This window comes from Phalacrocorax carbo, chromosome 6 (assembly GCF_963921805.1).
Source record: "Phalacrocorax carbo chromosome 6, bPhaCar2.1, whole genome shotgun sequence".
NCBI classification, from domain to species: domain Eukaryota; kingdom Metazoa; phylum Chordata; class Aves; order Suliformes; family Phalacrocoracidae; genus Phalacrocorax; species Phalacrocorax carbo.
Genome location: NC_087518.1, coordinates 46,645,823 through 46,668,561, shown reverse-complemented (window position 1 = coordinate 46,668,561; position 22,739 = coordinate 46,645,823). Strand labels below are relative to the sequence as shown.

The following is a 22,739-nucleotide window of genomic DNA, read 5'->3' as shown; positions in this document are numbered from 1 at the left end:
TAGTTTCATATCAGATCAGGAATAGTCAGTCACAATTTGTCGAATCAGCCAGAGCACCTCCTCCGGGAGCTTAAGCTGCAAAAAGGAAGGAATGCTGGACCCAGAAAATACTTCATCCAACCTAAGAACTAGAGTGACATAGACAGGCGGTATCTGATCCAGTGAAAAAAGTGCTGTTATAAGATAAACCCACGGTCATACCCACCCTCATAGAAAAATCTGAGTTACACAGCAAGTTTACACCAGATCAGAACTTTGCAATGTGGCCACTGTTATAATTAGGTAGCAGAAATTTCAAAGCAGATATCCAGCTCAAGCTACGTGGTAAGTACCCAAAAGAAAAACGAAAGGCACATTGTGCGTTTTCCAACTCCATGGTTCCCAAAGTTTCTCACAGGTTTCATTCATGGCTATCATTACACAATTTCAATGTTTTCCAGCAATAAAAGCATGTGTTACTATCAATATTCCAACTCAAAATATTAAGTCAACATAAGTTTCACTCTTTATTAGAGCTGCAAGCCACCTGCCTTGGCTCCGCAAACTACAGACCAGCCTGGAAACTAATTACTCAGAATACCTCTCTCCCAACCGAATTTCATGGGGATGTATTTGGAGGAAAGGAGCAAAAAGCATATTGTGACAAGAGTTAAGCAGTTGTGATACAAAGGAAAAAAAAACACACTTCTTGGACTACTGAGTCTATGAAAAAAAACCCAAAAAACCTAAAGAACCAATGTTTAATAGTTGTTTATGAATTATGATCCAACGGGAGTTGATAGCACCTACGCTGGGCCAGGGTTTCATAATCACTAACCCGTTTTGCTTGCTGCAGGACCACTGAGCAGTGCTCATTCAAAATCACAAGTGTATTTTTGTTTGTTTAAATTACAGCACATAGCATGTAACTTGCAGAGATGGTAGGATTAACTGCAGGAGGTACAGATAGTACTAGATTCATGCAAATGTCTGGGTGCAAAGTTAATCATCCATACAATTCTGAAAGTCTGGAACAACTGCATGCATTTGCACCACACACACGTCACATTATGCAGCTGCAGAACTTCTGAAGGCACAATAGGGCTTCTAAAAACATATGCCATACACCTGGGCACTCCAGCCCCTGGAGACCTCAGAGCCCCAGACAGTGACAAGCCAATATTGCTACAGCATGCCTTCCAGTACAACCACCAACTTCTCCTCTGCATACAACTGCCATCTTCAGGTTTTCAGGGCCCATCAGGAACACTTACGATCAACAGACAGTCGCAGAAAGCAGAGAACAGCACAGTGCTATTCTTCCAGAAGAACAATTTGCTATAAAGTAGTTTGGCCAGGTGTACCCAGTAGCTCTTGTTGATCCTTTCCACATACCTCCATTAAACTAATGGAGCAGATGATACTAATTTCACATTACTCATCTTCAGGCTTGTGGGTGTTACCTACTAGGACAGAAGCACCCAGTAGCAAGGCAACAATTGATCTAAGCTGCTGTTGAAGGTTATCAGATTTCACTTAGGAGGATCTAGAACAGTTTAGGTTGTACTGAGCAGAGGCATCAACTGATATAGGTATTCTTTACTTTTTCCATGTTTCAGTACAATGGAAAAGGACAAGGGTAATCAATACATAAGTATCAATTAGTATGCAAAATACAGAACAGAAAAAATGCAATTGCTTAACATAGCAGCAGAAGCAAGTGTGGTCCAATTGCTTTTTTGAAGCACTGTACAAGCAATTGATACAAATAAGGCTTAAATATAAAATAGAATTCAAATTCTTAAAGATTCTTTTTAAACATCCTGGACGAATTTCAACAGGATTATTCTCACACCAAGTTTTTTCTTGTATCAGTGATACCTTTTTAACAGTTATGGAAGCGTTGAAATATATATCAATGCATAGTAAACAGTTTGGGAAGTGTTTTTATTTCCTGATTACCCAAAATAAGCAATACAAGCTCATGAAATTCCACATATGAATCAATTCAAATAAAACACACATTTTGTAAGGAAAACTCAGCAGAGATAACTACCCACACATAGCTCTAATGAACAGAACCAACTTTATGACTATAATTTTTGTCCCAAACAACTCATTTTTGAAAATACGTTCTGTAATCTGTAAGAACTCTTTTGTTTTTATAATAATTGTATTTGAGAAGATAAAATATAACATTTTCCACTAAGTTAAGACTGATGTCACCAGATGGACACATTAAGCTCACTGTGACTGGTCTGCAGTTATACGTCACTGATGCAGGAACAGAGGAGAAAGTGTATATGCATCATCAAACCACCTGCCATTGAATTTACTTAGGAAGTTTGGTATATAGTTAGCGGACACAGGTATGCTTTACTTTCAGCCACACTGAAGTTCTCCTTCCTAAGGGTAACGTTTGTGTCTGTTCTGTGCAAGGCTGTCTTCCCACAAATGGAAATCAGCCTGAAAAGATGTGACCCTCTGCCTCCAAATGAAAAAAAATCTGTTAAGCATGGACAGTAGGATTTCTTGAACATGTTCGCATTTGTTTATTCTATGCTATAAGCAAATACACTCTCCAATTCTCTATGTGCAGAGGAGGTTCCTACAGCTCTAAATAGATAGCCAGTGACAGTTTTCAATGGATTTCCCAAGCTTCATCTCTGCGCTGCTTCAGGTAGCAAAGGCAGAAGTTTCCTAAGCTGCCAGCCTCTGTAACTGTGAACTCTGCGGGAAGACTAGTCTCCTCCAAATTAGCACGCGTAAGAATGTCAGCAGGAGAGACAGGCAGAAGAAGCAGCAAGGAAGTACGGCAAGAAGGGAGGGAAGAAGTTTCTCCCTAAGCCAATGGGCACAGTCGTCTTCACGCAGCCAGCGGTGAATTTCACTGCCAACCAATGTCACTGCAAATCCAAAATTCAGTTCCAGGCTTAGGCAGATTCTCCACTAGCTACATAGATTAAAGATCATAAAGAGTAAAGATAAAAAAGGCATCTCTAACAAGGTTGAATAATCTTCTGCCTAACAGAAAGAAGTTATAACCGTGTCCCTTCAAGAATGACTGCCTCACAGCATCCAAAGAGCTCAACCTCCACTGCCCGCTCTCAGCTGAATCTCTGCTGCGAGAAGGCCACAGAGGCTGTGGGCTGCGCTCAGGGAAGGCGATCTTTTTAGCACTTTCAGGGGTATTACTCAGAAATATACAAACGAATGCACAAGCAAAATAGCGGCATAAAAATAATTTCTGTCTCAACTCACTGACGTATTTGTGTTAAGATCTGGAAGCTCATCTATACCGGGAAGAGTAACAACCTGCTTTTAAGTTGGCATCTGCTCTGTAACACTTCAATTGCATTTCACACTTCAGCTTAACGTTTTCGGAACACAGCTGCCTGGACACGGGCTGCAAGCTAACAATTTGATATCGCTGCGCCTTGAAAACGTAGCTCCACAACAGCGTCCTCGGACAAGTACTGATTTTTCCTTCGTATGCGGGCCCCGAACCTGGTACTGCACACAAACCAGGGAGCCCGCCTTCAGAATAAACACACCCGTGAAGCCCCAGTCTCCATGTTTCGCCGAGAGGCCCATCATTCCCCCAGTCACCGAGACGAGCCCGACTTGAAGCGCCCAGGGTGCCGCCGGCGGTGCAGGGGTGCCCGGCACCCTCGGCACACGGGGCAGGCCGGCGCCCAGCCCCACCGCCGCCTCCCCGCTCCGGCCGGGGCTGGCCCGCCGCGGCCATGGGAAGGGAGGGGAAGAGAGGGAAGGGGAGGGGAGGGGAGGGGAGGCCCCCGCTCCCCTCCTCCCAGAACGGCCCGAGGCCGCCTCAACGGCGACGGCTCGCCCTCCCCCCGCCCCGCCTCAAGCCTCCCCAGGCCACCGACCCTCACCGGTACTGCTTGGGGTCGCTGGGGGACTTGACGATGTCGCTGTCGCCGAGGTTGGCACGGAGACCGACGTCCCCGCGGTCCTCCTCTTCCCCGTGAGGCGAACGGCCTCTGGCGTCGCGGCCACCCTCCCCGGCCTGCTGCCCTACCGTCAACTCCGGGCAGCTGTAGCTGGACGTCGCCTTGTTCCTGCCGGGCATGGCGGCGGTGGCACGGCACCACAACGGCCAGCCCCGGGCCCGGGCCCGGCCCCTCCCCGCCCCCACCCGCGCGACAAGGCCCCTCCGTGCGAAGGCGGCCGCCAGACTGCGCATGCGCCGCCCCCACCGCCGGCCGCCCCCGCCCCGCCGCGGCACGGCACGGCCCGGCCCGGCCCGCTTCCGCCGCACGAGGAAGTAGCCGTGACGGTTGCGACGGCTCGGACCGCACCAGTCAGCGCCCGCCGCGGTGCCAGGTGGGGAAAACGGGCCAATCCCAGGCCCTCGCTTGGCCGGAGAGGGCTCTGATTGGTGGAGGAAATGCTGGTGGCGTGGTAGAGGTAGGGGAAACCATGAATAGGGAGAGCGGCGGAGGGAAAGGCAGCCCCTTTCAGAACTCAGCCTGGCGGGACAGAGAGCTCAGAGGGAGGAGGGAAAGACGGAAACATAGAGCCAGGTCCCGGGAATTCCTCTCTATGCCGTCGCGGTCCGACATTTACGCCCGCCTGCCGTGCGGGCTCCCCCCACCGCTCTTACGTTGGAATAGTCCAACCGCCGGTTGGTGCAAGCCTGCCCTCTCCTGTCACTTCCTTCAACTATTGGTCCCGATAGCTGTCGCTCACTCCCGACAGGACCAATCAGCTCGCGCAAGCCGCCCGAGGCGCAGGCAGGTTCCTGTCCAGGTCCAGGTGCAGGTCCCTGTCATAGCGCCGGGGCGCGGCTTGGAAACGAGCCGGTGAGGTCAGGCCGAGGGTCCGCCTGCAAGCCCAGCTCCGCCGCGGGCACCGCCGGCAGCAGCAGTCCCGAGACCAGCGGCGAAAGCCGGCCGTTAGGTGGAGCCTGACGTGATGCACTCGAGTCCGGCGCTTGGCACGAAGGAACGGGATCGTGGTCACCAGCCTCACTCAGCGATCGTTAGGAAAGCTCAACGCTAACACCATTGAATCAGTTAAGAGAAATGTGACTGTTCTCAGGGTTCAGAAGACCTGATCCCACTGCTGCCTTGATAGCAAAACTAGCTTCCAGCTGCTATGGAATGAGCTAGAGTTAAGTTTGCAATTTTATTTTAACCAGCGGTAGCATTCGACTCTTGAAAGATCCAGTACCTGCTCAGTGGGGACTGCTGATTTTTTTTAAATTTTATCTTTGCAGTTCAGTAGGTCTTAGCATTTTCCAGTTTGTGCATATACTTTTTCCCCCATGAAACCTCAGCGTCACAACAAGTTCAAGTCTTGACACCAGGAATGCCGCTTTTCCTTATCTTGCATCTCTTTGAAGCTGGCATTTCCAGATGGCATACATTGCCATCATCCTTTTTCTTGTAATGCTTCGAGAGCTGTTAATATTGCCATTGCATTTATTACATCCTTTTCGCATTGTTCCACATTTGTTTAGTTTTCTGTTATTCCTATAAAACCAGCGCTGTTACCTGTTTTGTGTGCATAAGTTCATATTGACTGCAAAAGATATGAAAGCAAAATTAAGGGGACAGACTGGATGTCTGCCCAATATTTTACTGCTTTATTTCTCCACAAGATGGAAGCCAAGACCCACATCTACCCCAGAGGCTCCTGTATGGCTTTTACCAGAGAACTCCACACACAGTCCTGTATTGTACATGGAAAGGGAGAAGCTTGTGAAGAGCAGTCGCATCTTTCCTTTCATATTCTAGTACAACCCACCCCACCCCCCTTTTTTTAATCTTGTAATCATTCTGTTTTATCAATGCTACCATCCTAGGCCACAGCCAGTCAAATGGAAGGCTCTATACAAAATCTGATCAAGCATTTTGGGTTTGTCTTTGGTGCGAGCAGGTCTGTTATTTCCCTTGCCGTGACAAATTGTTGTCTTGCATTCTGCCATTACCTCCTACAGGCTAATACAAGTAACGATTATCACCAGTGATACTCTGATCAACTGCATTCACTTAAGGCAAAAGGCTTTCTCCATATCCATTCACAGCTTTTAGTGCAAATGTTAAGATGATGAGATACATAAAATATATATTAATAGACGTGTCAGTTGGCTGTGATGATTTGATTTCTTGAAATAAACTCTGCAGGATTTCTGCACCAAGTCTACATGTATGCAATACAGGGCAGGGTAGAATTCATAACTGCCATGTGACTGCTTTGCTGGTGTACTGCAAAAAACCAATTCTGCCCATCCTAGCTTGAAGGGCCTAGAATGTAATTGTATTCTTCAAAAAAAAAAAAACAAAACACCCACACACATCTGACTTGACTAGAACACAGTGAAACACTATTAGATATTGGATAGAAAAGGGAAAGGTTTTTTTTTCCCCCTAGCAAAAAATAAGGTGAGTAAAACAAAGGAATTGAAACTCCATTTCTGCTGAACCCATTTTCTTTTTTTACCATTGAGTTGCTGAGCTGAAAAAATCATTATTTGCACTGAGGTACTCCATTATACCTGCACAGCTCAAAATCATCGCTCCCCGCTGTGGAAGTTTTTTATTTCTTTTTGCTAGTTACACAAGTTGCCCTAAAACCTGCATCTGCTACAATTAAAACACTGCACATTCATTGGCCAAATAATCCTTCATTGTATTTTAAATATGCATAGTGATCCCCAATTGCTGGGCTCAAAGATCATCACCCTGTCAAAAAAGACAAATGTAGTTTGATGTATTTTAAAACCATTAAAAAGAAACCTTCTTTGTACATGGGCACAATTGCCCAATGCTCATAATGCAGCTCACAAGCTCTCTGGCTACACCCAGTGACTACATTTCTCTTTATTTTGCAGTTTCAAGGGTTTAGATACAATAACCACATTCCTAGCACTGCACAAATTGCACTTCCAGTACTAGATAACACACACCCAAAATACATCACAGTAAAGGTTACTGAAAGCAACACACAAAGGAAGGGATCACGCCTTTACCACAATGAGCCCAAACTACATCAATGTAGTTTCATTTTTCTCCAGAATATTGTGCTTTTTTCTTAGAACTATCACACTTTGAGACACAACAGAATGAAGTTACAGGAGCATTTGCTTGTGTCACGATCCAGCAAATTACAGTGCAGCGGGCAGAGACTCCAGTTTCTGACATCAGAAAGTCTCCTCAGTCACAGGAGTTCATAGGCCTAACGTAAAGCCGTAAAACTTTTTCAGAATTTTCACTTTAAGACAGCAAACTCTCTGTATCACCTAATTTACATTTACAGACACAATTTGCAATTACTATTTGGCGCTGGGATGTGAAACAAGTGTGTGATGACAAAGGCATACAGCGTATGTGATTTCACCAACTGGCAAAAGCAGCTCCTCCATATATTTCAGAGAAATACAAGCTCTGCGTGTGGCTAATGCACACAGAGATGTAGAAGATTTGTAATTTTAGAGATGTTGGAAGTATAAGAATATTTTAGAAGTTAAATATTAAAAATTTTTCCTTCCTTCAAGGAATGATGCAACAAAACATCCCTAGAATAACTCTAACAGGATGTCTTTGCCATTTTTCATTTGCAGTTATGTTTTATTAATCAATCTTTCTTTTTTTAAATTATACTTCATGGTTGAATCCGAAAGAAGAAAAAAACACCCCCACACACAAACACCCATCTAGCACAAAATAAGAAAAAATAAATCAAAAACAAAATGCAGTAAGAAAATCTAATAATATTTGCCAGCACTCACATTTTGGTTCCTGATATTTTTATCTTTCTGAGACAGTGCTGTTCCAAGTCTTACATGTCAGATTTTGCCTCCAACTAAGCATGCAGCAGCCAATTCCTCCTTCCCTTTGTCCCACAACAAATCCACCATCAAGCAGTAGATCAGAGTGGATCCAAATCTGGAGAGGTAAAACTACAGGATATAGAGGAAAAGCTGCAGGACAGTCAGCTCTTGTGCTTCCAGAAACAAGCGATTAGGCATCGCAAGGTGCCAAACACATCAACACCGCCAGCACTCTGCAAGCTGTCACCAGTGACGGTGGAGAAGGTTGCACCAGCCAAGAGCAGGTACAGCTGCAAGGCCTCCACCTCCTCCTCCCCTGCCTGCCAGCTTTGCTTCCTCCATGTGCTCTTCCTCCATTTAGAGCCTTGACACAAAATCATCTAGAGGACAGCAACAATGACTCAAAATATCTGGGGATAGGTTTGGTTTTTTTAATGTAAAAAAAGCATACTCTTGCTTTAAAAGAGATTTTTGTCCCCATTTTCTTTTAGCCCTGGTTCCTTCTGGTGGGTTTTTATACTGTTCTGGACAAAAAAAAAACACCCTTTTTCTGCAGTAGAGGAATTTCTAATTAAACACAATATTCTCTCTGGAAATAACATTTGCAATGCTATACAATTCTTTTGCTTCAGTGTAACTGACATTAACACTAGGTGCACTTACAATACTTAGGTTGTTTTTTTTTTAAATTATTGGATGAGGAAATATATTAACACTTCAGCACATTAAACAAACATACCAATTTCCTACAACAGACACTTCTGTCTTTGGACTACATGATAATGCATCACCACAAATGAAAAGAAAAAATTTAGTCAGGAAAGGAAAAGGACATTTCTCAGTGAGAAAGGTCACTAGCATGAGCAGTTCTGCTGCGAAGGGGGTGGGTTGTCTGTGAGTCGCATGCTCCTTCCAGAAGTGCCCCTGGAAGGGTCTGATTCTATACTCTCCGACATCTTTTCACAGATTATATCCACGAGACGCTCAAACACCTGCCTTACATTGATGTTTTCTTTGGCACTAGCTTCAAAATAGTCAAAACCTGTGAGAAAAAGTGGAAGGAAAAAAAAAAATATCAATGGAGACTGATTATATTGGAGATGGTTTTAAAAATACTTTTTTTTTTCAGAATTCACCTTAAGAAAACAAGACATTAGACAATTCTTAAGCTAAGTTGATCCCCACAATTTCAGAACAATGAGCAGAAATCGTTCTAAAATTTATGAAGAATCAATTAGAGTCAAAGGCAGAAGCAGATCCCTACCATAGCCCTGGTAAACACATCTGCAGATGATACAGATCTGAGTAAACTCAGGACAAAGCAGTCAAATTCTCCCAATGCCCCTAACTGGTACTGTGCGAAGGGACCTTCCGGGGCTCCCCACACCCCTGCCCGACAGGGCCAGGCTTACTCTACGAACCACCACCGCCGTCTGGCAAGAGCAGAGACCAGAAAGAGAAGCAAGATCATGGTTGTATTTCTTCCGCTGGTCAACTTCCGCTCTTGTGAGCAAAATGCTCCATGATTTTGGTCCTGGTTTTCCCGTTCTATGTCTCACTACACAGAAAGCTCTTCAGGGTGATTAATACTCGTACAGCACATGAGATGACAGAGCACCCATCCTGACAAGGGCTGTTCAGCACTGCTGAATTACAGATAATGTTGAGTGCCTCCTGCAGAGTCGTTTCAGTGTCCAGTCACCAGCTCCTAGCTGCAGTGATGGGTACGAATTCTCAAAACACTGACCCTTTCTCATTAAAAACAAACAAACCCAAAACATAACAAAAAACACCAAAACAACAAAAAACCCAAACCAAACAAACAAACAAAACACCAAAAAACCCCAACAGCAAGGCTGGAGTTATGCCAAGGTGGGGATGGCAAACAGACAGCTATTCCTGTTGCCTCCCATTGACACCCCGCACTGCACAAGAACCAGCCTTCTCACAGATGAGCCTGAACCCTGCCTTAGGCAGCAAAAATGTGCTGAACTGTAAAGCATTTCTTTATTTTTTCTTACCCCAGGGGCTTCAAAGGCAACCATCACTTACAATGGCTGTTGCTTCTGTTCTACCAGGTTATTATATTGCCAACAGCAAGAGCTCAAGCACCACAGAGAGTTTATTTTGCAATAAGCTACATTCTGTTGTGCTTCGCTTTGGGGATATTCTGCATTGCATCAGCTTTCTTTGAATCTGCCACAAAAGAAGGGACAAGTAAGTCGCCCTAACCGATTAGTCTGCCGCTGCTGGTAGACTGATCACCTTGATGTGTGAGATAACAAGCAGGTATCTACCCCATTCGAACACTTCTTAAAAATCATGGGACAATGCGTGAAGTGATCATGGAGATGTTTGTCTCGTTCCTAAATAAGGACAGCTGTCCTGCATCAGATGAGGGTTCTGTCTGCCCCACTTACTGGCTTTGATGATGATTAAAAATATACATAAAAGGCACAAGAAATCCAAGAACTGAACCTGGATATTTGTCAGTCCAACATTGGTTTAGCTTCTGCTGCGGCTGAATCTGCTTTGGTTTAGTTCATGTTCAGGCCAATAACAGTTTCTTCATCTGATTAGGAAATTATTTCAATTATGTTAATGTCACTATACAAACTTAAACACACTGAAGGATAACCTTTATGTGAATCATTATGATAAAAGCTAGCAGGTTAAGCAGTAGGTAGTCAATTAAAGAGATTCCTTCCATCTAACACACAAAGTAATTTCAGACAGTGCTGTACACTTTAGCACAGTTAATGTAAGGAAGAACTGACTGATAAAACCAGATATATATTTTCAACCCTTTTAAAAAGAGCATTAGTATGTTGGGAGGCTAGAGAGGAGGAGGGCTGGAACAGGACTCCCCAAAAGCATGGCTAGCTTTTGTTTTTCTCTACACTGGGGTATGTTTCTCTTGGGTGAGCTGGACGAGTGCAAGGACAGGTCTGGGCAGAATGGGGGATTCTGCAGCAGAACAGTTTCTGACCGATGGAATCAGTTGCTATAGTAACTCTGTGCACATGTGTGTTTTGAAGTGTCCCATACATAAAGGCTTCAGATTCTAGATGTCAGGTTTGTATTTAAAAAACAAAAAAACCCCCACACAGATTAATTTTTTGGGGCTGAAAAAACATTAGAAGTCCAAACAGGAGTGGGAGATTCAGTAAAACTATTTGCTGTTACATTGCTCAGGACAAATTTTCAGCTACTAACAGCACAATTACTCTTGCAAAATATGGGGCCCCGCTTGCATTCACAATATTTTTGACAGTCTGTAAGACAGGAACCGAGTTTATTCACATTCATATTTTGAAAAGCAAATTAGATGGGCTATGTAAAGAGCTCATAACTGATTTCGCAAACTAACCATGTCTTTGTTTGCTTTGCTAGCCCTACATGTATAGAATTATTATTACAATAATGATGGGAAGTTAGAGGGTTTAGTTTGGTATTTGCTCATTATTTGTTCATGATGGCAGTGCCTAAAGGCTCCAGTCATGGATGGGACCCCTTTGTACTCAGCAAATGTCGAATTTACACTTGAAGGCTCTAAACCTGCAGGCCTTTGTGGACATGCATGTTTTTTTGCATGTGAAACAGGAAAAAATAATCTAATTGTACTTAACTCTTTGGAATGGTGACCATCTTTTTGTTTATATTACACAGGTCCCTATCATCTAGGAGCAGTGCTTCTATACCTTCATTAAAAATCCAAAACACCCCAAAACAACACTGACAGAACTTTTAACTAATAAATACTCATTATCTATGATTTAACCATAATTGGCAATTCAATAAAGGTCATACTTTAAACTACAACAATGTATGCAGTGTATACTGGAAGTCCAGTACCCCCAGTTTAACAATGCGCCCTCCAATTACTGCTTAAGAATTGAAGACAACATAGGATTTTATAAATTGGGGATGACTGTGATTACTTTGGGTCTGGTAAGAATCTCTACTCTTACTAGCTAAACAAATATTTACAGTATGCCCACTGTTAAGGGTCTCTACTGTTAACTGAATTCAATTTTAACAGGATTTACCTGCCACTATGAATTCTTTAAGAGAAGATGACAGGGTAGTTAAATCTTAACACAGAAGCCCTGATTCCATATTTAAAGTATCACATATGCTATAATATATAATGAAAAAAAAATTAGGATGAGTTTATTTTGCTATTCATTCTAAAATTTTCACTGCAATCCCAGCTTCCTCTCAATGGAACTCTCTTGCTTTTCTATTCCACATCAGTAATATCATGTAATTTCCCTGCCTGGACAGAGAAGCCTGGAACATTTTACTCAACTCTGCGGTTCTGACTTATGAATTTTTTTCATTGTTTAGTTGAAAAAAAAATTCCGTCTACAAAAATCAATGTTTGCATTCTGAAAATGACTATATGGTACTTAGAGACCTGGAGACAGTGTTTATGAAAACTTTTTCTATTTTCATTCCACTGAGCTAATAAAAGCTGTTCTCCTTCCTTACTTCCTTAGATATTAGCTTTACAGATACAGCAACACCACAAGAAGTAGTATCCAGCACTAAGCAAATAAAATATGGACCTAGAAAATATGACATTTCTTAGTTGTAATACCATTATTAAAGTATTACTGCTGGAAGGATTTTTTATCGTACAAATTAAAAGGAACGTAGTATAAAGAAGCAGAGGAAAAAAGAGTAGAAAGAAAAGCTTTGACATGTACCTAGCTGATCCGCCAGATGTTTCCCCTTCTCCACAGGAACAATTCTTTCATCCTCCATGTCACATTTGTTTCCAACCAGGATCACTTGTGCATTGTCCCAGGAGTAAGTCTTGATTTGTGTGGCCCTACAGCAGGTAAAAAAAGATTGTTATCTTCCATCGGCCATGCCAAAATACAATTGTAAATTAAGTATGAAAACAAGTACCATTAAAGACAAAATCAACATCTCAAGACTGTATGTTGGTTAAAAGACAAACGACCAAGCTTACACACAGAGGAAGAATGCAGACTATGTAATTTATAGCACCATTCTCTTTTGCTACCCCTTAACTTTTTGCAACAATAAAGTTACTTGCTAAGACTTTGCAAGTGTTTTAAGATCATGACGTCCAGACAAAAAGATGAATTAAATCATTTTGGAAGTCTAGGGGGAAAAAAGCAGGCTTCTAAAGCTCATTCTCCTTCAGCTGTAATCTGTCAGAGGAACAACAATCAATTACACCTCTTAAGGATATTGCCCCTATAGAGAAAGCCATACAATAGATACACATTTTATGTGAGATATACAGCTTCTTGTAAAACACGACAACAATAATTCAGACAAAAAAAAAAAAGATGCTCATTTGCTGCAATGTATTTGCTGCAGAGTTTTAGTAACACCATAAGAAATTGTGTTTTGAGAGTCAAATGGAAGCATCCAGTCATCTTTGCTAGAACAAGAAAACTGGTTCATGGAGACTGAAAATTGCACAAAAACACAGAAACTATTACTAAAAACCAGAAGTTTACCAAATTGGGAAGATATGGGATCAGGGTAAGGCTCTGTGAGCTAATATGTGAACCCAGCAGGATTAAGTGATACCTAAGGCAGGGAACAGCAGATGCAATGACAGACGGCAGGTATCAGACAATGCTAACTTAAATGACAGAGGGATCAAGTGCATGGGAGCTTAACCAGGAGCACTGGGATGAACTTAAAGCCTCTAGAGCTCTCTAGCTCATGTGCTGAAACTGGAGTGGGCTAGCTGTGGATCCCAGGAGCCTGACCTTACATTTGGCCTCTTAATAGTTTTTATATGACAACACAGTAGACATTTTTTTTTCCTTGTTTATCATGAGGGGCCAGTCCTTTCCCACCATCCTTGGTGAGGTGTCACAGAGCCAGTGGCAGAACAATATTAGCTTAGAGTGTTCATTTTCATCCGTGTTTTCAGATTGGCCTGACCTGTTTTATCTTCACCAAGTCTTTTAAGACTCCCTCCTTCCCAAAGGTAATTAGGCTGCTCTGCCAGAAGCGATGTACTCCTTCCCTCCTCCACCCCCTAACTCACCTTCCCACTCTTTGTCCCTACTCACTACCCCTCCATACAGGACACTGCAGTTTCAGGCAAACATGCCATTTCCTAGGAGAGACAGATTTTACTTCTGTTTAGTTTGCTTGAACTCCCTTAACAATAAAGCGCTTGATTCCTTATCTTCTGAATTAGCAGCACCCTTCAGCTCTGACCTACTAATGATAATTTTAAATTTGTTTGAGTTGCTTACTTGCCTTTTCCATAGAAAGGCACCCATGTTACTCCACAAATATCTATGAAAAAGGGGGCCATTTCACTCTGCAACTTGCCTTTAAGCAGCAGCCTGTTTGGATTGCACCAGAAAACATAAACCTAAATGAAGCCCACTGCACAAGCCCAGACCCATACTACAACATGCAAAAATAATCAAGGACTTTGTGCAGTGAAACTTCTTATTCTTTTTAGTTCCTCCTGGAAAGGCACTTACTCCAATCCCAGTTTTGGCTCCTCTGGTCTCACCTTTCTGTGTGCCTCCATGTAGACAAGCCCTGTGAGAGCTAGTATGAGTCTGTGATGAGTTTATGCGGTACATGGGTTTCTCAAGGCTCATCACAAGAAGGAATGACCTCAGAAATCAACCAAAGCCCAGGAAGATGAGATCTCCCCAGTCTCCCTTGATAAGCAAGAAAGGAAGAAAGTCTGTCCAGGTCAAATTTAAAATACCTATACCCAGGCTTCTCTTCTGACTCCCATTTCTCTTTCTGGATTCATTTCAGCCCCTGGGGGGTCTTATGGGGACACACTGCCAAATCTTAGCTATTTAAACAGAATTACTTAGGAAATGAAAAAGAAGAAAAAAGCATGAAGGATGTCGCACAGAAACTCATCCTTCTTGTTTTGTATGTTAGTGAAAATCCTCTCTTGTAGAACACTGCCATTTATACTCATTAGGAATAAAAACCAAAGTTATGAAGAATAGGAATGTCTAAAAGAAATGCAGATCCCCATACAAAAAGAAAGGCAGCAAATTTCCAGAAGCTTTTGGAAAGGTAAATTAAAAAATTTAAATAAATAAATACACTTGTGCAATTGAAATGTTTCAACGACTATTAGGGCAGTCCAATATACACACTGGGAAAAATATATTTCTGTGACACAGTAACAATGCTGTGCCTTATTTGTGCTGAATTCCCCAAATTAACGATAAAGCATGGTATTATGCTTCACGCTTAGAAGAAAAATAGCCTCAGGTTCAGTGTTACACGGATACATCAACAGCCTAATTTGGAGATCAGCCTTAAAGATAAATAAAGTTGATGGTCTGTGAACCTAGCTGTCACTTACATCTAAGTTAAATTTAACCAATTTTTCCTTCCCTTCTATGAAATTGTCTAGATTGTCCAAAGCAGAGGTTCCATAATATTTACTATGTACTCTACAGTATCAAATGCTGAGTATATTCTACTTTCAGTACAGTTTCAAATGAGGTATAAACCACTGATTTATCTACAGACAAAACTATCAAGCCAATGTCAAATAATAACTGTCAGAGGGGCCTACTAAAAAAAAATAATCTAGAAACTGAGCTGAAAGCCATGAAAGCACATTTAACCCTTTCACTCACCCTACAGGAAAGATGTCTTATTATTCAAACAAAATAATTGGTTATTTTCAAGTATCAGGTATACATCTTTGCTTTTGCCCATTTATGCTTTTTCTTCTAAAATAACCTGACTGTACTCTTGCCACACTGCAGTAAGGAAAATCACTCCAGCTTAATCTCTTAAGGCTTCTCATACAATCTGATGTACCTTTCCCAGTGAAGGAACAAGAGAACAGGTCATGTCCTAGATATTCCCAAATGCATTTAAATTGTGTAACTTGCTCTTTCTCAGCTGCTTTAAGATAACACCATCAATTAGGGTGATTCATGTGAATGAAGGAAAGACTGTACCTCACATTCATATACCACCTCAAGAGTTTGTCTAAACACCTGATACACAGCCATGATCCTCCTCATTCAGGAGAAAGAGTACCTTTACTTGGTTTATAGGAGAAGTATTTCTGGAAGGATACAAAGCAAACCAGAATGATCTTTAGGACATCCACCCATAAGAAGGGTGCGGTAAAAAGAACACCCAAGGAAGAAATCGTATGGCACACTGGAAGAGAGATTCACATTTCCCTTGTGGGTAGTTGAGGCCAGGTCAGGAGGCTGTTAAAACAGTCCCACACCAATGAGCCAGAGATGAGAGATAAATTGCACCATACATACACAGGAGGCAGTTTTAGAAGGGATGTGGGAGCTTCCTGAAAAGGCTCAGAGAATAACAATGCTAGTGAGCACAACCTGCTAAGGTAATTTTCCAGATGGAGGGAAGATATAAGCTCTAAGATGCTGGAGAGGTCTAGAAGGGAAAAGACTTCTCTGTGATGGAGAGCTGACTTTGCACAAGGCTACCTTCCCATAATGTCAGTGTGATTATAAAGATGAAGTCTAAGATCTATGCACACCCCTATAAGCTCCAAAGAAGGTAAGAGTTTGATGTGGGTGAGAGCTTACTTGGAGTGCTAGGTCTTTGGTTCAGCTGTTTATTCATGCTTTTGGCTTGTTTTCAGTAGGAAACTCTGCAGGAAGAGACGGTACAAGAAAAAGCAGTGAGATGGGCTGAGACTCATTGACAGACTGCTTACACAGCATCTTAAAAACCTGCATCACTAAGCAGCAATAGGCAGGGCACCAGCAAGAAGGAACAAGCTTTAGTCTGGACAATGTCCTACTGTAAAACACATGGATGACTACTGTACACAACTTGACCCATTCCAAGGTTTTATGAATGAGTACAATTTTAGGATCCAGTTGTTATGTTCAGGTGGGAAGTTCTTACCAGCCAACGAGAAGGGACTGGGATGGAAAGCAGCCAAAAGTTAGTGGAAGGGGTATCACTTCATATTTTATTTGCCAATGATTTTCTTGAGGTATCCTCCTAAGCATGATTGTATTTGCTTTATGAACCCAGTCCCATGATCACATGGCAGATGGCTTACTCATTTTCTTATGCCAGAGAAACACTCAAATTCCATTCACACACATTATTTTATAAATAACTGGGAAGGTTAACAGGTGTCTTACGGGTTTTAATTCACATTAACTGAGTACTGGTGATTCATTCTCAGTGCCTAAAAGGTCAGCCGATCTGCTGCATCATGCTGCATTTATGACAAAATATTCAATTTAAGAGTATTCTTTATTTACTCTAGCTGGACACTGAAAAACATATCACTAGCAAACTAGGACAGCAGGACACTTAAAAGAGAGAAAGGATGTGTAGCATTAATTGCTGTAATTTCTGGCAACTTGCGGGACGTAAGAAGACCTGGGATGAGCTTTGCTGTTAGCAGCTTTTGCATATATTCTAGGTGGATGCCCCATTTAATTTCAGTGAAGGTTGAAGTATGGTCTTAGAACTAGCGTGGTTTGTTGTAGCCTCACTTAAACCTCTGCAAGGAGGGGGGCAACTCACATATTGGGCCACACACCTTCCTTGCAAGGTAAAAAGCAGCTTGCAACTTTACCATATCCTGGGAATATAGGAGCAACACTACTGAGGGTAACCTCTCCTCCCATCAGCCCATCTCACATCTCAAGCGTTCTGGGTCCAGCCCTCTCACTTTTACAGAGGTCCTCCCTCTCAGGCACAGCAGGCAGAGCAGGAAGGCTGTCCTATCCACATGTGGTGGACAAGGCACAGCAGGGCTGAGCGTCAGGGGAATGCTACTGACATTGCAGCCTGTGCAGCTTTCCAATAGCTGCCACTCCATCCTCTCACCAGCACCAAACGGAAGCACTGCAGGACTGCTAGGGCTCTGTTTACATCATTAGGTACGCTGCTTCTGTCTTGCACTTGACCTGAAGAAGGGACTAAGCTCATGGAGATAAAGGCTCTGAGCTAAAGGAGCTCATGTAGAAGACACCTTAATTTTCCAAGGAGAGTACAGTTCTTGACTGAAGACCAGATCCAGTGTAATGGTTTTTTTGAAGCATAACTGTATCGCCCAGCATGGTGAAAAAACAAATAGACAAACAAAAAATCCTACCTACTTGCTATGCTGGCAAATGGCAGAGGCTGATACAGCAGCATGAGACAAAAGCTTTTGTTTCCATTTTTTGTCCCTTCAGAAGTCTATGAAGCAGTTTTGCAGACTGGGAAAAAAACCCACCCTTTAGCTCCATCGCCGCTAGAGGACTCTGCTGGCACAGTGATGTGGCTTTACTACAGTCCTCACCTCCTCTCCTGTGGACAAGCTTCAGAAAGGATGGAAATGGGCTATCACAGGCTGTTGTCTGCCCCACGACATCATTTGGGCTCAGAATCTTAAAACTGGTGGTTGGAAAGATTCCTGATACACAGGGTAAAAACCAACAGTGATGGTTCACTTCTGTCCTTTGGCTGACGAGGGGCTCTTAGCAAAGATATTGATGCAGCCCCTGTAGTACAGGAAGATATGAAGACAAATACACAAAGCTAACCTTTCCTAATTCTTGCACCATTGCCTGTGATGGAACAGGTATTAGACCACTTCCAATACAAAGCTTCAGGTTAAACTTTGCCTGTGCAAAGTTTAAAATAGTATCTCATAGTGGCAGCTCATAGGCGGAGATTTGTTACTTTTTGGCTAAGTTAAGACTGATAAGTAAAACATATTAGAGAGGAACCAACGGTCAGACAGATGAACCAGTCATATATACCTTGTTTCAACAGGGAACCAAGCTGAAAGTATTTAAAATTTAGTGAAAGATATTGCCCTAGATCACATGCCTGCACTCCTATGGAAAAAAGCCCTGTGCCGGCACTTGGAGAAAAAGCTTCATCTGAGCTTGGTGGAGGGTCTGTCACACAGAGCAACCTGGTTTTGGCAAAGCCTTTGGGTTTGTGTTTCTAGCAAGGAAAAAATTTATTCCTCTATTATTAGCTGCTGAAGGACAGCTCAGGGAAGGTGCTGCAGTTTACCTTCTGCAGCATGGTGTCACGATACTGGACATGGGGTGAAAGATGCGGTGATCTACCTCTTTAGATGTGATGATCATAACCAACTGTTTCAGTGGACGGTGAGAACAAATAATGGGCAGCTTTGGAGGAAGGCCAAATTACTAGAAACAAACAGCATTGTTGCGGCTTTTGAGTTACCACCTAGATTAGGGGATATAGGTGTTCAACAAACAGCCAGACTGAGCTGGATGCTAAAAGCCAGTGCTATAGACAGCATATGTTCCAGGAGAAGGAGGCTCTTCTCATCTGTTATGTAAAAAAATTGTTAAGTCACCTTACATGCTGTTGTTTTGTGCTCCTGGGAAGTCACCAAGATCACTGCAAATCAATCTGTCAGACTTCGGAGATTACATTAACCACTACATTGCCTTTCTTTGCACGCTGACTATACCTATCTGCAATATACAGCAACAGGGTAACAAGCAGAAATGATTGCAAGACATTTGAGGGTAGCCACTGAGGTACTACTTCTGAGGATAGACACAGCATTTCCTCTGCCTCCCCATGCCTTGTATTTCCTACACAAAGCGTGGTGTCCCTTTGAGAGGATCCCATGTCAGAACGTGAGTTCCAGCAACAGGGTCCAGCCTTCTGTGCTGTGCCTGCAGCTGCTAACTCACAGTGGCAGCTCAAACGTTCTCACCCCAGGCACTGCGCTGGGTCCCTGCTGAGGAAACACCTCCCCATCAGCTACCACTGAGGGGACTGCAGGAACTGCCCACAGCCACAGAAATGACATGTGCTCTAGCTCTTCTGGGAAGACCTCCCAGGGAAAAGTTCTTCCTGCTCTGTACATGTACTTGTATAGAAGGCATGAGAGCAGGAAGGAGGTCTGGGCCACAGCAACGCTTCCAAAATCAGATCAAGATGGGATAAGATGGGACGTTTCTTCCCAAGGAAGATGACAGGTGACATGAGCTACAAGGGGAGCTTCCAGGTGGGGAAGAGGAAGTGCACACCAAAATTGTGGGGGAGACGAGCCTGGGTGCCAATGCAGCTTTGATACTGCCATGGAGTTCTTAAAGTGACTGACCTGATGCTTTCTTTTTTTGCTGTTAAGGCAAAAATATTTTCTGGCTTTTTGTCATCAGAAAGTCCAGAAATAATTTTCTGGTGTTTCTGTATTTGTACTGAACTCAGTGGAGCCAAAGGAGCTCATAACAGCTGAGAATCCATTTCCTACCTCGTTTTAGGGCTAAGTCCCCACGCTTCGCATTTAATAGGTAACTCCTTTTCCCCCATCCCCCCATTCCACACTGAGCACTGCCTTATAGAGTTATTCAGGTGCCTTCTGTAGTCAGTACTAACAGACAGGCCCCTTCCAAGGGGTATGCTTGTTTTGGGTCCTAGACCTTGCTCTTCCCTCCTCTTACTACAACTAATTTTAACTTCACAAGTTTTATATGGGTAAAGTTAGATTTTTAATTATCTCAAGTTAGGCAGAGTGAATACTGTTCCATGTGTCTACATTTGTAGGTTAAAAAAAATTTAAAAATCACTTTTTAAGGCAGCTTGGAAAGATTTAGCCTTATTGGATTTTAAATGAGATCTGACCAAAACAATCACTGTTAAACTGGATTGTTTCAGCAGCATGGCCAGAAACCCTATAAGCCCAAATAATGCATTAAAGGATTAATTTCTTTACAATAAATTAGAACTTTTAAAAGCAACATCTGCTATAGTATGCTACTGTATTTGAATTATAAATTTTTCATAAAAGTGAAGCTGTAGAACTTTTTCTAAGAAGAGTTTAAAAACCAAATTATTTACCCCAAAGTTTAGATGAAGAGGGAAGAATATGGTAATGCAAAGCACTGTGGAGGGTGGGATGTCTAATGTTATCAACAAGCAATTGAGGAGAGAATTGGCCAAAAACCAAACCCAACAACAACATTTCATACCAATCCTGCACTGCATTGAAGGAGTCTTCACTGGTGATATCATACATGAGGATGAAGCCCATGGCTCCTCGGTAGTAGGCTGTAGTGATGGTTCTGTATCTTTCTTGTCCAGCTGTATCCTGGCACAAAAAGGAATATTTAGACTTTAAGACTTCAATTCTCAGATACAGGAGCTGTAGTTATGTCCTATATCTAAAATAAGGCAACCACTTTTTGTTATTATACATCTTAAAATTTTCATTTGCTCCCAGCTGAAATGAACTCTACTTACATTTTAGTGTGAATTGGGCTTTTGCATCAACTATGATTTGTTAAATGCATTTTGACACATGCACTATTAAAAAAATACCTAAGATGTCAACCCTTTAATTGCTCTTCTCTGCCTCAGCCTCAGTGCAATAATAAAACATTAGCAGAGTTCACTGAAAGCTAACACTTCAAAGCAGAGGCAATAGGAAACACTCTAGGACTGTACCAGGCAAATTACATGTTCCAATTTAGTGTCATGGCCAGGAAAATGTCCTTGAGATAGATGCTGCGGGTGACTCAGTTCTTACCTGAGGTTAGAGACAACTGAAGACTTGATGCAATTGAAATTATCACGATCTCTGAGGTGCACATGCTAATTTGAGATGTACTAATCCTCTTCTGTTGGTTCAGCTCAATTCTCTTTACCTATAGAGTGCTGTAAAATACCTCTACCTGCAGTTGTCATTTCTATGTTTGGCCTGGCAGCACAAAGGTGAAACGCTGGCATATATAACACAAGTATTTTGAAAGACTTGTGACAGCTGGAAAACACATCAACTACCATCTGTTGGATGCCAACAACATTTATTCCTCACATTTTGGGTGCCTGCTCTTGAACTGAGGAATGCTTCTATAGCAGATCAGCAGTCCTGCAGACAATCTGTTCCCTCTGGACCTGCCTTCTGAATCAAGGAGAGAAGTCACATGCTTAACACATATCTCTCATTCAGGAGGTATCTATCAGGTGTCTATGTCATCTGAATAAACACATTTCATCCATCTTTTGGCAAATGGCAACTCTGGGAAGAGCTGCAGGGAGGCAAAAGGCCTTACCTTCAAAGCATGTGTTCAGCATAAGGTGTTGGCTGCTAGTTACTCTTATGGGTTAGCAGTTCAGAAATGAATGGTCTTTTAGTCCTCCAAAACCCACACTTAAGAACGCATTTACTGCTACTGGTTTAAAATGTTATTAAAGTTTCTCCTCTCTAGAGAAAAAGACCCTAAAGGATGTATCAATCATAGCTGGAAGAGTAAAAAAAAAAAATCCACGTAGAGCACTCCTGCAAGAGTACAGAGCCAGTTTCTGATCAGACACAGCACATCACAACCCCAGAAAACACACAAAGTGCAGTGGGAGGGAAACTACTCAGCTTTAAAATCTTTCTGTCCATCATTCCTGTACGTGCAGCTTTGTTTTTGCTGCAAGAGACAGTGTTGGCCCTTCCAGAACACATGCTAGCCAGTCTATGAAAAGGGAAAGCATCAATGATTGCCTGTTGTTCTGCACCAGAATATCACAGAGGCTCTCTGTAGGAGGAAAGCGCTTGTAAATAAGCTCCCTGCAGCTTGCTTAAAAGGCTCTGCCTATTGCATTACCGTGAGGCTATCCACAACTGTAAGACACCACAAATTTCCCAGTGGAGAGATTATGCATCTTGAATCTTGTGCTGTTTCTCTACTACACTTCTGGAAAAAAAAGAAGGGATTTCTCCTTGAAAGTAATGCATTGGCCGATCACGGTGAGGCATTGCACATTGACGAAGAGGGAGTCCTCCTGTTCCCTCCAGACAAGAAATACTGGAATGAGGTGGCTACACCTCACAGCCCAAGTGACCATTTATTCTCCCGCCATTGATCTGTCAGAGAGCACTGCCATATTCACTGACACTGCATCCTTGCTTAGCTGCTGAATAGCTAAACTAGCTGTGCCAGCTAGATTCTGACTGTACTTGAAGAAGTAGGAAAGGTCTCAG

General features: G+C 42.6%; 2 protein-coding genes across 4 annotated transcripts in view; both read right to left on the bottom strand.

The window, feature by feature from the left end:
• NRDC (nardilysin convertase) overlaps nucleotides 1-4,189 on the bottom strand; it is a 29,738-nt gene extending 25,549 nt beyond the window's left edge. Inside the window, exon 1 of the mRNA XM_064455096.1 lies at nucleotides 3,876-4,189. Within this exon, the coding sequence (XP_064311166.1) occupies nucleotides 3,876-4,186 (311 nt within the window). The 5' untranslated portion in view covers nucleotides 4,187-4,189. The remainder of the gene's footprint in view (nucleotides 1-3,875) is intronic.
• A 2,614-nt stretch (nucleotides 4,190-6,803) lies between these two features.
• RAB3B (RAB3B, member RAS oncogene family) overlaps nucleotides 6,804-22,739 on the bottom strand; it is a 59,184-nt gene continuing 43,248 nt past the window's right edge. For all 3 annotated transcript variants that reach the window (XM_064455107.1, XM_064455108.1, XM_064455109.1), the window contains 3 exons: nucleotides 20,737-20,855; nucleotides 12,490-12,614; nucleotides 6,804-8,819 (listed from right to left, as the gene is read on the bottom strand). In XM_064455107.1, coding sequence (XP_064311177.1) covers nucleotides 8,632-8,819; nucleotides 12,490-12,614; nucleotides 20,737-20,855 — 432 coding nt within the window. In that variant the 3' untranslated portion in view covers nucleotides 6,804-8,631. The remainder of the gene's footprint in view (nucleotides 8,820-12,489; nucleotides 12,615-20,736; nucleotides 20,856-22,739) is intronic.